Consider the following 15,457-nt stretch of genomic DNA (forward strand, 5'->3'; position numbering starts at 1 on the left):
TGGCCAAGTCACGTTTGTTTCTTGCAGTCCTCACCCATGAACTCGACACCAGATGACAAACTTTTCATTTCTTTATTCATTTTTCTGATAATCAATGAGTTGTTGATACATGAAGCAGGAGAAATTAACAAAAATGTTGAACAGACCTCCACAAGAGGCTGAATTCTTGTTCGTTTTTCTTCTGTAATTCATTTAGCTCTTTTTGTATCTATAATACCGGTGACAGAATGGAGATTCTGTTCTGTCATGATGCATTATGGCAAGGGCAGGGAACGCAGACAGGAGGAAACATTTAAAACCCACCATAAACAAACACCCTCTTTCAGCTCAAAAACAAAACAAATGAATAAGAAAAAGTACAAAGAAAAATACAATTACATGGTCATGTTATTTACAAAGCTTTCAATCATATTCTAGGCCTTTATTTCAAAACATCACATACATCTCTACATATTTCACCAACCTACCGTGTCCCTTTGAATCGCTATTCACTAATATACCAAACATCACAGCTCTCACTGCCTTGAGTGGTCCAAGGAGGCCCAGGAGAAGAACTGATGTACATACAGGACACAAGACCCAAGACAACCACCCCTGGCCCTGGCCAATCCATATCGCTGTGTCCAATTGCATCCATGGTTATAATCTTAGATACTTGGATTCAAAGATGGATTGATGAAAACGTACATTTCTCAGTGCTTTCTAGCCACTCAGGCAGCCCATTCACTCCCTATCCTGCTAAATAACTCACACCATTCTCAAACCCTGTCTTCCATAAGCACTTCCTGTGCACACCTCTTCGGCACTTTCTGATCTATTCAGTGGTAACAAACTTTAAAGGCTAATATTGAACCTTAACCCACCCCGCCTGGAAAATAAACAAAAATAGCATGACAACAGAACCTACTGTATTATCGCAGTTGGCAACACCATCAAATATTCAGATGATCCAAACGACTCCTTGTTCCTCTGATTCTCTAGTGATGTGACAGAGTATTTAAGGGTAGCTATTTAAAATTCTGCTAAGGAAGTACAGTGGGATATCTGCAATGGGAGAGCCGGAGAAGGAAGCAAGACTAAAACATACAGTATTTAAATTACTATCATCACCACCACACCATCTAATTCTGTTATCATAGGCCAGAACCTTGGTCACACCCTACGGTGAATCCATTTAATATCCAAAATCCCTCTCACATTCCCTATCTGGGGAAACAAAAAACTCCAACAAGGCCAAAGTAATACGAGGCACATATTCGCACATCCTGAAAGCCTTGCCTCTCCACGTCACATCTTGTCGTCCGTTGTCAACCAACAGAGGTTCAAAGCAGGATCAAATTGTTTTAGTTTCAGACACACCTGTCACTCACTCTGGTCGGCTGTACGGATATGGGCCAATGAGATGGTGAATAGTGAGCATCCTAGCACACGGACCCTGAACACAAGGGCATGGTTCAACATTGGGGTTTATGACTGCACAAACGACACAAACACCTCAAGAGGCAGAACAAGTCTGATATACTACTGAAAGCATGTGGAAATGTTAACCAGCGACATAACCCACAATTCCATTGGTCCTTCTCTAGGCAGCACACAGGTCATTGCCACACAAACCTGTACAAAAGAAGCACCCCAGGTGACTGCATGTCATGAGTCAGTAGCACTGTGACTTACAGTGCAGAGCTTACAGTACATACATACCATCTGTGTCACAGGGCCAGAGGGAGGGGGGACATACTGACAAATTTCTGTTTCATAAGACTGGAACTAACGATGTTGATCACAGTGGTCACCGAAATGATTGAAAAGGATTTTTGGATTGGGGCATGTGCATTGTAAACTCCAAACAAGAAACCTGTTTAAGGTGAAATCTAAAGGCTACGAGAAGTACAGATGACATCTAACCTGTCATTTTTATCTAGTTCACTAATACCCTTTCTGTTCCTGTGACACAAAATAGATGGAGATGATGAAAACGTTGTTCAAGTTGTTTACTGCGATAGATGCATACATACGTTATAGAAGGTATCAAATTATATGAAAGGACTGTTTGCTGCTTGCTTAGTAAGACAAGCTAGAGACCAAAGATGGAGAATTTCTCGAGTAGAATATCTATTGCATGCATTAACTCTGGTCAGGCGATGTTAGCAAGTGTAGACAGTGGTCCCCGTTACGATGTAGTCCACTAAGAGGGGAGGGTAAGGGTTGAGCTTCAGGAAAAAGACAAAAGGCAACCTTTCACACAACACTTACAGCATGAATCATGTCACCACTTGTATACCTCAGTCCTTCTGTTGTCTTTGATATCTAAACGCTCTATGATACATCAGGATCAATTTCTCTGCGTGTTTAGTGGTCAGTCAGTTTCTCATTGATGTCTTTTACAGTATTTGATGGATTGTTGAAACCCCACTCCTTGCATTACCAGCGTATTGCATTGTCCCTTATAGTTCCGATTTGGAATCTTCCCAGAAAACTAAGTGAAAACAAAAGAATAAAGATACTGTCAAGGTGGTGTGTAAACAAAACTGCTTAAAAATTTGGCAAGATAAGAAGTTGGGGTATTGGGGAGACAAAATACTGATACCTACATATAAAAACATAGGAACTGTTCACATTGGAATTCTCTTGGTCACAATCTTAAAAGGAATATGGAAGAATTTTCATACAAACAAAACTAAACTGCCGCTTATTAAAAGGAATGGTTTGCCATATTTCATCTGTTTTATCTGAGGGTTAGGGGCTGGCTAAGAAAAAAAGTTAATCTCGGAATGTTGCTTGGGATCGTTACTAGGCAGGTTTCAGGCGGAACACTCATCTAGATTGCCAGTGACGTGTCCCGCCCACCTCCCAGCCAACGGATCGTCCTGAATTGTGGCGGGGCGAGGGGAGGGTCCTTAAATGGCAATCTTGGACATCTGCTCCTCGAGTTGGATGATTCTCTTCTCCTGACTGCTGACCAGGTCCTTGAGAGATTTGATTTCTTTCAAGATCTCTTCCAGCTTGCCTTCATTTTTCTGAGGAATACAGAGAAAGGAGCAAGACATAAGATACCCTTTCTGGAGAGGTTTGTGCCAGTTCCCCCCCCCCCAGTTAGGTTTGGTACATTGTCATCTAAAAACCAACATACACTGTTTATAGCCACTGAATTTCCCCAGATCCTTATTAAATCCTCACATCAGAGTCTATCCCTGCCGTCTGCTCTGCAGGCAGGCTATGCTGTAGGCAGGGCTCTAGTACCCTGTGGCACCCTGGAGGTTAACATGGCGTGCCTGCCCAGTCTGCTATGATTACAGGCCAGAGCTGCAGATAGAAGCTGAGGCCAGGGCTGGGTCCCACGCGGGCGTCTGTGTTGTGGACGAGGTAGGGCAGGACGCCCAGAGCACTCTGCCTCTGGGCGGGGGGGCGACTTCTAGTAACCACCTTGTGAAGTCAGGCAGCCGCCCCCTTCTAAATCACACCCTGCCAACATAGAGCCCACAGAGTTCATTTTCATCTGGCGTTAAGGCAGCGCTAGTGTCAAACGCATGTTAGTTGGCATTTTCCAGCCCTAAAGCCATGTTCAGCAATTCACCGGTCTTCTATCAGCTCCCTGCTCACTCAGATGGATGGGGTAGAAATGATCCACAATGCTCATTTCAGGCAGCGCTGATAAGGATATTTAGGACCAACCAAAAGCTGGTGTTAGCAGGAATGCAGTGTGACCGTGCAAACACAGCCTATCCAGCCGTGACGCACACTGCCCATATGAACAAGAGTATCTTACTGTGCTTCTGGTGCCTGTTTAACACCATTTTGTTTTATTTGATTATAAACCAAGTACAGCCTCCCCTCTCAATGAAGGCTTTTTCTTTGTCTGCCCAATGCAATCGCGAAAAAGTCAAGATGTCGATAAAGGGTTTGGCTCCTGAGACCGCTTGGAAATAAATCTTAGTCACCAAAGCTTTATTCAAATATCAAGTTTGTTAAGAGTAAAACGGTGAGCTGACATTCCCTTTTATCTATGCATTGTAGGCAGGCCCACATTTTTGCCATGCCGGTCCCGCCCATGATGTAGGCTGTGTGTCCATGCCCCTCACGAAAAGAGAGGAGAATTTCTACTTTTTTCTGTAAGCTGTAAAAATGGCTTGTTTTCCATTTCATTTGTTCAAAAAGCCAAGCCCTCCCTTAAGCCTACTTTAGTGAAGGCAGATTCAACAGCTGTCTTGCTCATCCTGGCGATTTTATGACATCATTACATCTTACATTTATTCATTGTTGTTTACAAAAATAAACAAAAAATGATCGCTTGTTTTTCATAAAATGAAATTACAACACTGTTGATTCACCTGCCTGGAATTATGGTGACAACGTCTGTGGCGCGTTGTGATGCAACTTCTGGAGATGTGTGAATGCGATCTGACCTCCAAGATGGTTGTGATCATGTTCATAAAACAGGCATATTTGGGAGCATTATAAAGATGAGTGGACATTCTTCCTTTCTCTTTATATTGGATCTTTGTCCAGCTACTGTGAGAAGTTTGGATGTGTGTAAAACCCTCCATAGTCTGCATTGTTTTAATATTATATGACCATGGAAAGCAATTATGGTGCCTGTTAGTGTATTTAAAAACAAGTCGTTTCAAATTCTAAACAAAATGTTTCAAATTATTTGCTCTTTTTAGTGAATTTAATCTTGCTTATTGACAACATTTGGCACATCCATGCTTAGCCATAATGCAATTGACACTATTCTATGCATTTATTTCCACATTGAAGCTACGCAATTACTTAGAACAATGTGGACTGCAAACAGGTTCAATTTAACATATTTAGATGGGATAGGTCTACATTGTTATTTTGTTTCTGTAAGCTGTTCAGCAAACTGTAAATGGACTAACATTGTAATTTGAGTTGATTCTCAGGCAATACTTTAAAAAAAAACACAAATACACAACTTGAAGCAACCACACTATTTAGCCATGGAACACGCTCTGATTTGCCAGTGAGGGGCCAAGATTCGACACACCTATAACTTGTTTATTCATCAAAACCCAGCCCTTATTCATCCAAACCCAGCCCTTATTCATCCAAACCCAGCCCTTATTCATCCAAACCCAGCCCTTATTCATCCAAACCAAAAAAAGAGGTACTTTTTACTCCATACATTTTTCCTGACACCCAAAAGTACTCATTACATTTTGAATGCTTAGCAGGACAGAAAAGGTCCAATTCACACACTTACCAAGAGAACATCCCTGATCATCTCTACTACCGGCGAACTCACTGAACACAAATGCTTTGATTCAGAATGATCTGAGGGATGGAGTGTGCCCCTGGCTATCCACAAATAAAAAACTATTGTGCCATCTGGTTTGCTTAATAAGGAATTTGAAATGATTATACTTTTGATATTAAAGTACATTTTTGCAATTCCATTTACCCTTGATACTTAAGTATACTTGTAAACAAATACTTTTACTCAAGTAGTTTTTACTGGGGTGACTTTTATTTGTATTATTTCACCTTTATTTAACCAGGTAGGCTAGTTGAGAACACCTTTATTTAACCAGGTAGGCTAGTTGAGAACACCTTTATTTAACCAGGTAGGCTAGTTGAGAACACCTTTATTTAACCAGGTAGGCTAGTTGAGAACACCTTTATTTAACCAGGTAGGCTAGTTGAGAACACCTTTATTTAACCAGGTAGGCTAGTTGAGAACACCTTTATTTAACCAGGTAGGCTAGTTGAGAACACCTTTATTTAACCAGGTAGGCTAGTTGAGAACACCTTTATTTAACCAGGTAGGCTAGTTGAGAACACCTTTATTTAACCAGGTAGGCTAGTTGAGAACACCTTTATTTAACCAGGTAGGCTAGTTGAGAACACCTTTATTTAACCAGGTAGGCTAGTTGAGAACACCTTTATTTAACCAGGTAGGCTAGTTGAGAACACCTTTATTTAACCAGGTAGGCTAGTTGAGAACACCTTTATTTAACCAGGTAGGCTAGTTGAGAACACCTTTATTTAACCAGGTAGGCTAGTTGAGAACACCTTTATTTAACCAGGTAGGCTAGTTGAGAACAAGTTCTCATTTACTTTCACTTGAGTCATTTCCTATTAAGGTATTTTTACTTTTGCTCAAGTATGACAATTGGGTATTTTTCCCACCACTGGCATTAGGTTTGTTAGAATAGAGCCTTCTATGTTCCTAGCTGCAATGTGCCAAGGCCAGGGCTGAACTAAAGGCCATTAATGACTACGTTTCAGTGGTGAAGGACAGGGTAGGCATGGTGATCATCTGACTAGTCCTGAGAAAGCACTGTAATCATACTTACTGTAGTGTTGGTATACTGATCCAGTCTGGTGTCAACTTTCACTCACATTACACACACCAGATGCCAGGATATTCTTCTGTGAGTAGTACTTTGTTCACTGAATTGTATGCACACAAGCTTGTAACAGTCTCTAGCATACAACCCAGGCAGAGTCCTCCCAAGAGAGAAAGAGACAGCAGTACTCACTATGGATGGAGTGGATGAGGCAGACTTGTTGACTGTGCCCGTGTTCTCCGCATTCTTGCTCAGCTTGTTGTCCAGGATGTTCTTCTTGACCACCTTGAGGTCGCGGTTCTTGCCAGGGACGTAACCGTTCTTCAAGGAAATGAGGATGGGCTCGCCGTTCCTCCCCTCGAACCAATCCTCCGCCTCAATGGCACAGTCTGGTCCTGCCGTGTCTGGGTACAGGTCGTCCTGGAACAGGTCAGACTGCAGGGAGAGAGAAAGAAGGGTATAGAGACAGCTGTTAGAGAACACTGGACCAAATGCATATAATAGAGCCTGGCCTCAAAACAGAGTTGGCGTTAAATGTGGCATTGATTGTTGAAATCATTCGTATATTGAGTGTCTCTAGATCAGAATGAAGAAGCTCACCTTTCTTGGCACAGTCATGATGATCGGTTCACACTTCCTTTCGTGCAGTTTATAAAACCTGTCAACATAGGTCAAAGCAGCATATTATCCACAACATCACATAACAGACCTACTGTCTAATATTCTTTCACACACCGCAGCCCAGCCGAATGCACTTCTACTTCCATGACACTGGCAATACTCTCAGGGCAGCCTCAGTAAACATGGAGCTGTATAAAGGCATGGTACATGATTCTGATTGGCAGGGCCTGAGGTAAACACAGACGAGAGCGCTCCCCTTCAACATCTGGTTCTGTGCTGCCTCCTGGTGGACATAGCTGGCCAATAGCTTCACATCACAAGTCATGTCTTCCTCTTAGACCCTCATCATAGACCCAGCCAAGCACCAAAACACCTGGTTCAACTAGACATTGCTGAAATGAATCAGGGGTGTGCCCATCAAAAGCATAATAACCAGATGAGCAGCCCTAAAATGGCTGATCCGTTTCCTTATCCAGCGAGCCGTACCTGGCGATCTCACACTTGTTGACGTCCAGGCCTCTCTTGGGCATGTATCCCATTCCCCTCTGGGGCTCCTTGGTGGTGAAGGTGCTGAGGTAGTGGACAAACGGGGCTTCGTCCGTGATCTCAAAGTAGCGAATGCTGCTGTCACCCTACAAACCACAGAAACAAGGTAACTTTAGTGTTTTAGTGTTTGGAACAGTACAACGTTTTAGTAATGCCTTTACAGCTAACAATTCATCATGCCTAACTTCATGGATCAGAGACCTGTTGTAAGTTACATGCACAGCAGATCAACTGGATGTGTATGTAACATTTGCCGGAAAAAACTCCACTCACCTTACCACACAGATAAACCACAGAGGTATCTGGGTCATAGAAGGGCAAGAGGACTCCATTGCTGGTGTCCATCTCATGCACTGAGATCGCCTCATCCATGGCTTGCTGTAAATGGAACATCGACAGTCAGTTACTGAGCAGTGCAATAAAATCTTTAAAATCAGGGCTGCGTCACAAATGCCACCCTATTCCCCATATAGTGCCCCTATGGGCCCTGGTCAAAAGTAGTCCACTATAAAGGGAATACAGTGTCATTTGGGACAAAGCCCAGGAGTAGTGATGGTGAGGAGGACGAGGTGACCCACCGGGTTCCACAGGGCTAGCTGTCTCTCACTCATACGGCTAAAGCCTGTGGTGAACACGTTCCCGTCCGACAGGAAGATGGCCCTCATGGGCCGCGCCCCCTCGTGTGCCTTCTCCTTCTCCTGTGACACAGAGGGTCAACAGTCAACATACTGGGGGTACATCCTAAATCATCTCCTCAAAGAGATCCCTTTCAAATTAGGAAAAGAGTAGTCTCCCTAGGCAGATGGGTCGCCTCCCACGTTTCCAATGTTCCAGCATACACGTCAGCACATACTATAATAAAACGGAAAGACGTCACTGTACCCACTTCTTACCCACATTACAACACAAAATAGTAGCTAGCAAGATGGAGGCTATTTTTAATGAGTGCATTTTGAAAGTGTCTAGTTCGCATCAACAACCTTCAGGAACACCACCGCAAAAGGTTTTGCCTGAGTGGAAACATTAGTAAGGTTGTAAAATTCAAGTAATTTTCCCAAAATGTCCAGGTTTATCAGAATTCCCAGGAGGAGGATTCCCGGATTTCCTACTTATTCCGTCCTGATTCCAGGAATATTCCAAACGGGATTTCAGGAAAAGCTGGAATTTGACCACCCTATAGAGCAGCAGGTTTGTTCGTGAAAAGTCCTGTCAGTGGTAGAGTTGAATACTGGTAAGCGGTATCTCGGGACTTCCCGACCAACTCCTTCCAGTTTCCCTAGAAAAATGATTGCAGTCCTGTGGACCAATATTCTAAAATGTTTATGCTGCACTAATGCAAAAATATAAAAACTTGCACTTGCGAATAACTGCATGAACCGGACATATCAAGTCTATGGCTTCATACATCAGAACAGTCATCACAACTCTAGCACCCCTTTTGATTTGAACTAAACCTTCCATACATAATTTGCCCATAATAGAAGAAGTGCTCGGAAAATGACTTTTTGGACCTGATTTCCCCAACATCACTGAAAAATAAACCGTTGAGATTGATAACCTTTTTGATTTGAATTGAAATGTTATTTGTCACCTGCTCCGAATACAACGGTTTTAGACTTCACGGTGAAATGCTTGCTTCCGAGCCCTTCCCAACAATGCAGAGTAAAACATATAGAATAACAATGAAAAATAGTAACAAGGAATAAAACAAGAATGGAGCCATCTACAGGAAGTACCAGATCAATGTGCAGGGGAACAAAGTATCTGAGGTAGATACTGTATGTACATGAAGGCAGGGTATAGTGGCTAGGTATCAGGATACATAAGAGTCAAATATAGAACACATTAGCAGCTGCATATGATTAGTGTTAGTAAAAAATAAAAAACAGGCACATACATATACTGTTTTTATTGAGGAACACAAAGAAAGTACAAATAAAGTAAAAGAACCAAAAAAGATCTGGCAGTTACAGCGCACATCATACGTTCAGCCGTGACAGCCTGCCTTCTCTCCAACAAGGGGGTAGGGAGCCAGTTTGTTTGTGATGTCAGCTTAGGTGTTATGAAGAAACGTATAACATTCTTCCAACAGAATTCTCTACATGACCTTGAGTTGGTGGAGCTTTGTTGAGTCTCTAATATGTTCAACCATGTTTCATCAGTTATTTCAATGTTAAGTTCCTCCTCCCATTTCTGTTTAATATAGTTTGTAGATAGTTTCTTTGAGGGTTGAATACCCAAGTAAAAATTGGAAATATATATATATTTTTTCATACTCCAGGTTGCATGAGTTAGTGAATACTTGGATACATTTTTGAGGTGCTCGAGGGTCAATCACTTATCTCCCTTAAGTGTCAAACTTGTAGGCATCTGTAAACATCTCGTTTATCCACACGCAATATAGATAGATATACACACACTCGTATACACACTCGCAAGGATATATATATCCTTGCGTGTTTATGTATGTATGTATGTATGTATGTATGTATGTATATACACACAAGGATATATATATATATATATCCTTGCGAGTGTGTATATGAGTGTGTGTATATCTATCTATATTGCGTGTGGATAAACGAGATGTTTACAGATGCCTACAAGTTTGACACTTAAGGGAGATAAGTGATTGACCCTCGAGCACCTCAAAAATGTATCCAAGTATTCACTAACTCATGCAACTTGGAGTATGAAAAAAAAAAAAACTATTTCCAATTTTTACTTGGGTATTATATATTATATATATATTGCCCCACTGTGTGTGTGTGTGTGTGTGTGTATGTGTGTGTGTATGTGTATGTGTGTATATATATATATATATATATATATATATATATATATATATATATATATATATATATATATATATATATATATATATATATATATATATATATATATATATATATATATATATATATATATATATATATATATATATATATATATATATATACACACACACACACACACACACATATATACACACACACACACACAGTGGGGCAAAAAAGTACTTAGTCAGCCACCAATTGTGCAAGTTCTCCCACTTAAAAAGATGAGGCCTGTAATTTTCATCATAGGTACACTTCAACTATGACAGACAAAATAAGAAGAAAAAAAATCCAGAAAATCACATTGTAGGATTTTTTATGAATTTATTTGCAAATTATGGTGGGAAAAAAGTATTTGGTCACCTACAAACAAGCAAGATTTCTGGCTCTCACAGACTTCTTCTTTAAGAGGCTCCTCTGTCCTCCACTCATTACCTGTATTAATGGCACCTGTTTGAACTTGTTATCAGTATAAAAGACACCTGTCCACAACCTCAAACAGTCTCACTCCAAACTCCACTATGGCCAAAACCAAAGAGCTGTCAAAGGACACCACAAACAAAATTGTAGACCTGCACCAGGCTGGTAAGACTGAATCTGCAATAGGTAAGCAGCTTGGTTTGAAGAAATCAACTGTGGGAGCAATTATTAGGAAATATAAGACCACTGATAATCTCCCTCGATCTGGGGCTCCACGCAAGATCTCACGTGGGGTCAAAATGATCACAAGAACGGTGAGCAACAATCCCAGAACCACACGGGGGGACCTAGTGAATGACCTGCAGAGAGATGGGACCAAAGTAACAAAGCCTACCATCAGTAACACACTACGCCGCCAGGGACTCAAATCCTGCAGTGCCAGACGTGTCCCGCTGCTTAAGCCAGTACATGTCCAGGCCCGTCTGAAGTTTGCTAGAGAGCATTTGGATGATCCAGAAGAAGATTGGGAGAATGTCATATGGTCAGATGAAACCAAAGTCTAACTTTTTGGTAAAAACTCAACTCGTCGTGTTTGGAGGACAAAGAATGCTGAGTTGCATCCAAAGAACACCATACCTACTGTGAAGCATGGGGGTGGAAACATCATGCTTTGGGGCTGTTTTTCTGCAAAGGGACCAGGGCGACTGATCCGTGTAAAGGAAAGAATGGGGACATGTATCGTGATATTTTGAGTGAAAACCTCCTTCCATCAGCAAGGGCATTGAAGATGAAACGTGGCTGGGTCTTTCAGCATGACAATGACCCAAAACACACCGCCCGGGCATGAGTGGCTTCATGAGAAGCATTTCAAGTTCCTGGAGTGGCCTAGCCAGTCTCCAGATCTCAACCCCATAGAACATCTTTGGAGGGAGTTGAATGTCCGTGTTGCCCAGCAACAGACCCAAAACATCACTGCTCTAGAGATCTGCATGGAGGAATGGGCCAAAATACCAGCAAGTGTGTGAAAACCTTGTGAAGACTTATAGAAAACATTTGACCTCTGTTATATACCCTTTGTTGGCAATGACAAAGTATTGAGATAAATAAGTATTTGGTCAATAACAAAAGTTTTCCACCATAATTTGCAAATAAATTCATTAAAAATCCTACAATGTGATTTTCTGGATTTTTCTCTCTCATTTTGTCTGTCATAGTTGAAGTGTACCTATTATGAAAATTACGGGCCTCTCATCTTTTTAGGTGGGAGAACTTGCACAATTGGTGGCTGACAATACTTTTTTGCCCCTCTGTATATATAGTCTTGCGAGTGTTTGTGTGTAATATATATATATATAAAATAAAGGGAACACTTAAACAACACAATGTAACTCCAAGTCAATCGCACTTCTGTGAAATCAAACTGTCCACTTAGGAAGCAACACTGATTGACAATACATTTCACATGCTGTTTTGCAAATGGAATAGACAACAGGTGGAAATTAGGCAATTAGCAAGACACCCCCAATAAAGGAGTGGTTCTGCAGGTGGGGACCACAGGCCACTTCTCAGTTCCTATGCTTCCTGGCTGATGTTTTGGTCACTTTTGAATGCTGGCGGTGCTTTCACTCTAGTGGTAGCATGAGACGGCTCAGGTAGTGCAGCTCATCCAGGATGGCACATCAATGCAAGCTGTGGCAAGAAGGTTTGCTGTGTCTGTCAGCGTAGTGTCCAGGCGCTACCAGGAGACAGGCAAGTACATCAGGAGATGTGGAGGAGGCCGTAGGAGGGCAACAACCTAGCAGCAGGGCCGCTACCTCCGCCTTTGTGCAAGGAGGAGCACTGCCAGAGCCCTGCAAAATGACCTCCAGCAGGCCACAAATGTGCACGTGTCTGCTCAAACGGTCAGAAACAGACTCCATGAGGGTGGTATGAGGGCCCGATGTCCACAGGTGGGGGTTGTGCTTACAGCCCAGCACCGTGCAGGACGTTTGGCATTTGCCAGAGAACACCAAGATTGGCAAATTCGCCACTGGCGCCCTGTGCTCTTCACAGATGAAAGCAGGTTCACACTGAGCACGTGACAGACGTGACAGTCTGGAGACACCGTGGAGAACGTTCTGCTGCCTGCAACATCCTCCAGCATGACCGGTTTGGCGGTGGGTCAGTCATGGTGTGGGGTGGGGTGGCATTTCTTTGGGGGGCCGCACAGTCGTCCATGTGCTCGCCAGAGGTAGCCTGACTGCCATTAGGTACCGAGAAGAGATCCTCAGACCCCTTGTGAGACCATATGCTGGTGCAGTTGGCCCTGGGTTCCTCCTAATGCAAGACAATGCTAGACCTCATGTGGCTGGAGTGTGTCAGCAGTTCCTGAAAGAGGAAGGCATTGATGCTATGGACTGGCCTGCCCGTTCCCCAGACCTGAATCCAATTGAGCACATCTGGGACATCATGTCTCGCTCCATCCACCAACGCCACGTTGCACCACAGACTGTCCAGGAGTCGGCGGATGCTTTAGTCCAGGTCTGGGAGGAGATCCCTCAGGAGACCATCCGCTACCTCATCAGGAGCATGCCCAGGTGTTGTAGGGAGGTCATACAGGCACGTGGATGCCACACACACTACCAAGCCTCATTTTGACTTGTTTTAAGGACATTACATCAAAGTTGGATCAGCCTGTAGTGTGGTTTTCCACTTCAATTTTGAGTGTGACTCCAAATCCAGACCTCCCTGGGTTGATAAATTTGATTTCCATTGATAACTTGTGTGATTTTGTTGTCAGCACATTCAACTATGTAACGAAAAAGTATTTAATAAGAATATTTCATTCATTCAGATCTAGGATGTTATTTTAGTGTTCCCTTTATTTTTTTGAGCTGTGTATATATATATATATATATATAATATATATACATATATACATATACACACACACACAGCTCAAAATATATATACATATACATACATATATATACACACACACATATATATACACACACTCGCAAGACTATATACACGCACTCGCAAGTCTAATATATATAGTCTTGCGAGCCTCTTAACTGTTTGAGGTTGTGGACAGGTGTCTTTTATACTGATAAGTTCAAACAGGTGCCATTAATACAGGTAACGAGTGGAGGACAGAGGAGCCTCTTAAAGAAGAAGTCTGTGAGAGCCAGAAATCTTGCTTGTTTGTAGGTGACCAAAAACTTTTTTCCCACCATAATTTGCAAATAAATTCATAAAAAAATCCTACAATGTGATTTATCTTTTTAAGTGGGAGAACTTGCACAATTGGTGGCTGACTAAATACTTTTTTTGCCCCACTGTATACAGTCTTGCGAGTGTGCATAGTGTCTATAGAACTTTTAGGATCCGAGGGCCCATGCCAAATCTTTTCAGCCTCCTGAGGGGGAAGAGGCGCTGCCGTGCCCTCTTCATGACTGTGCGGATGTGTGTGGACCATGTTAATTAAGTCCTTGGTAAGCCTACAAACAAGGGTTGTCAAACTATTTTAGCCTTAAAATGTCAATTATCTAAATGTGTGAACTTTCATTTTGGCATATTGTAGCTTAGAACCTATTTTACATCTGAGGTTTTTGTGTTGTGTCCAACATCAGTTGAGACACAGCATGTTCTTTAATAAAGGGTGGGCATCATGTTTGGCTGATAAATGTACTAAAATGGGAATAAAATTAAAAAATTCAACATTCAAATGTTTTAGATAATTGACATTAAAAAAGGTCAAACAATTATATTATTTTTGTAAAAAAAAAATATAAGAAATTATCAAATAGCTTTTAAAATGACAAACAGTTAATCTTTTACAGCGATGAGGACATGGGTGTCTCATGGTATGGTATGCAAAATGGGTCAACTTTGAGCACCTCTATCTCCTGCATGTTTTAGCATTCAGGTCTAAAATCACTGACCACTTCTTCCACGGGCAAACATATATGGAAAGTTGTTTAAATCAAAAAGTGATTGAATTCAAATGTACTTACCCAATAATAAAAGCGAGTGAACGAATCTTGACTAATCAGATTCGATCAATCGTGGCGCTATCCATGGTGCTGAATCAACACTACTAGGCCTATTCATTTGTTTGTTTAGCGGAGAATCGGATATGTTCCCTGTGACAAAGTCACCACAATAAGCGGGTTGGGCCGACCAACCAGTGCTCCCACACATTGGCTAACCGGGCTATCTGCATAGTGTCCTGCCACCCACCAACCCCTCTTTTACGCTACTGCTACTCTCTGTTCATCATATATGCATAGTCACTTTAACCATATCTACATACTACCTCAAATCAGCCTGACTAACTGATGTCTGTATGTAGCCTCGCTACTTTTATAGCCTCGCTACTGTATATAGTCTTTTTACTGTTTTATTTCTTTACTTACCTATTGTTCATCTAATACCTTTTTTGCACTATTGGTTAGAGCCTGTAAGTAAGCATTTCACTGTAAGGTCTACCTACACCTGTTGTATTCAGTACACGTGACAAATAAACGTTGATTTGGTTATCATAAAGTAAAAACAGCAACAATCTTCCGAAATTCCCCTGATAGCCAGGTGCAAGGGGAGCGAAAAGGGCCAACAAGCAGGCTGACATCTTTCAGTCAAAGCTACACTGAAAGTAAATGTCGTTTTCACTAGGTTGTAGGGTAATAACCTCAATATTTTAGGCCTTCATATAAACTAGGCTACAACAAGAAACCTTTG

General features: G+C 41.9%; 1 protein-coding gene across 2 annotated transcripts in view; it reads right to left on the reverse strand.

The window, feature by feature from the left end:
* Positions 1-58: 58 nt before the first annotated feature.
* The window catches only part of LOC109880612 (coronin-1C-A), a 71,318-nt gene continuing 55,919 nt past the window's right edge, over positions 59-15,457 (reverse strand). The window contains exons 6-11 of one of the 2 annotated variants that reach the window (XM_020472805.2): positions 8,057-8,176; positions 7,752-7,856; positions 7,419-7,564; positions 6,912-6,969; positions 6,504-6,746; positions 59-3,017 (exon numbers count right to left, since the gene is read on the reverse strand). In XM_020472805.2, coding sequence (XP_020328394.2) covers positions 2,898-3,017; positions 6,504-6,746; positions 6,912-6,969; positions 7,419-7,564; positions 7,752-7,856; positions 8,057-8,176 — 792 coding nt within the window. In that variant the 3' untranslated portion in view covers positions 59-2,897. The remainder of the gene's footprint in view (positions 3,018-6,503; positions 6,747-6,911; positions 6,970-7,418; positions 7,565-7,751; positions 7,857-8,056; positions 8,177-15,457) is intronic. The other variant, XM_020472812.2, reaches the window with a different exon arrangement.

This window comes from Oncorhynchus kisutch, linkage group LG3 (assembly GCF_002021735.2).
Source record: "Oncorhynchus kisutch isolate 150728-3 linkage group LG3, Okis_V2, whole genome shotgun sequence".
NCBI classification, from domain to species: Eukaryota; Metazoa; Chordata; class Actinopteri; order Salmoniformes; family Salmonidae; genus Oncorhynchus; species Oncorhynchus kisutch.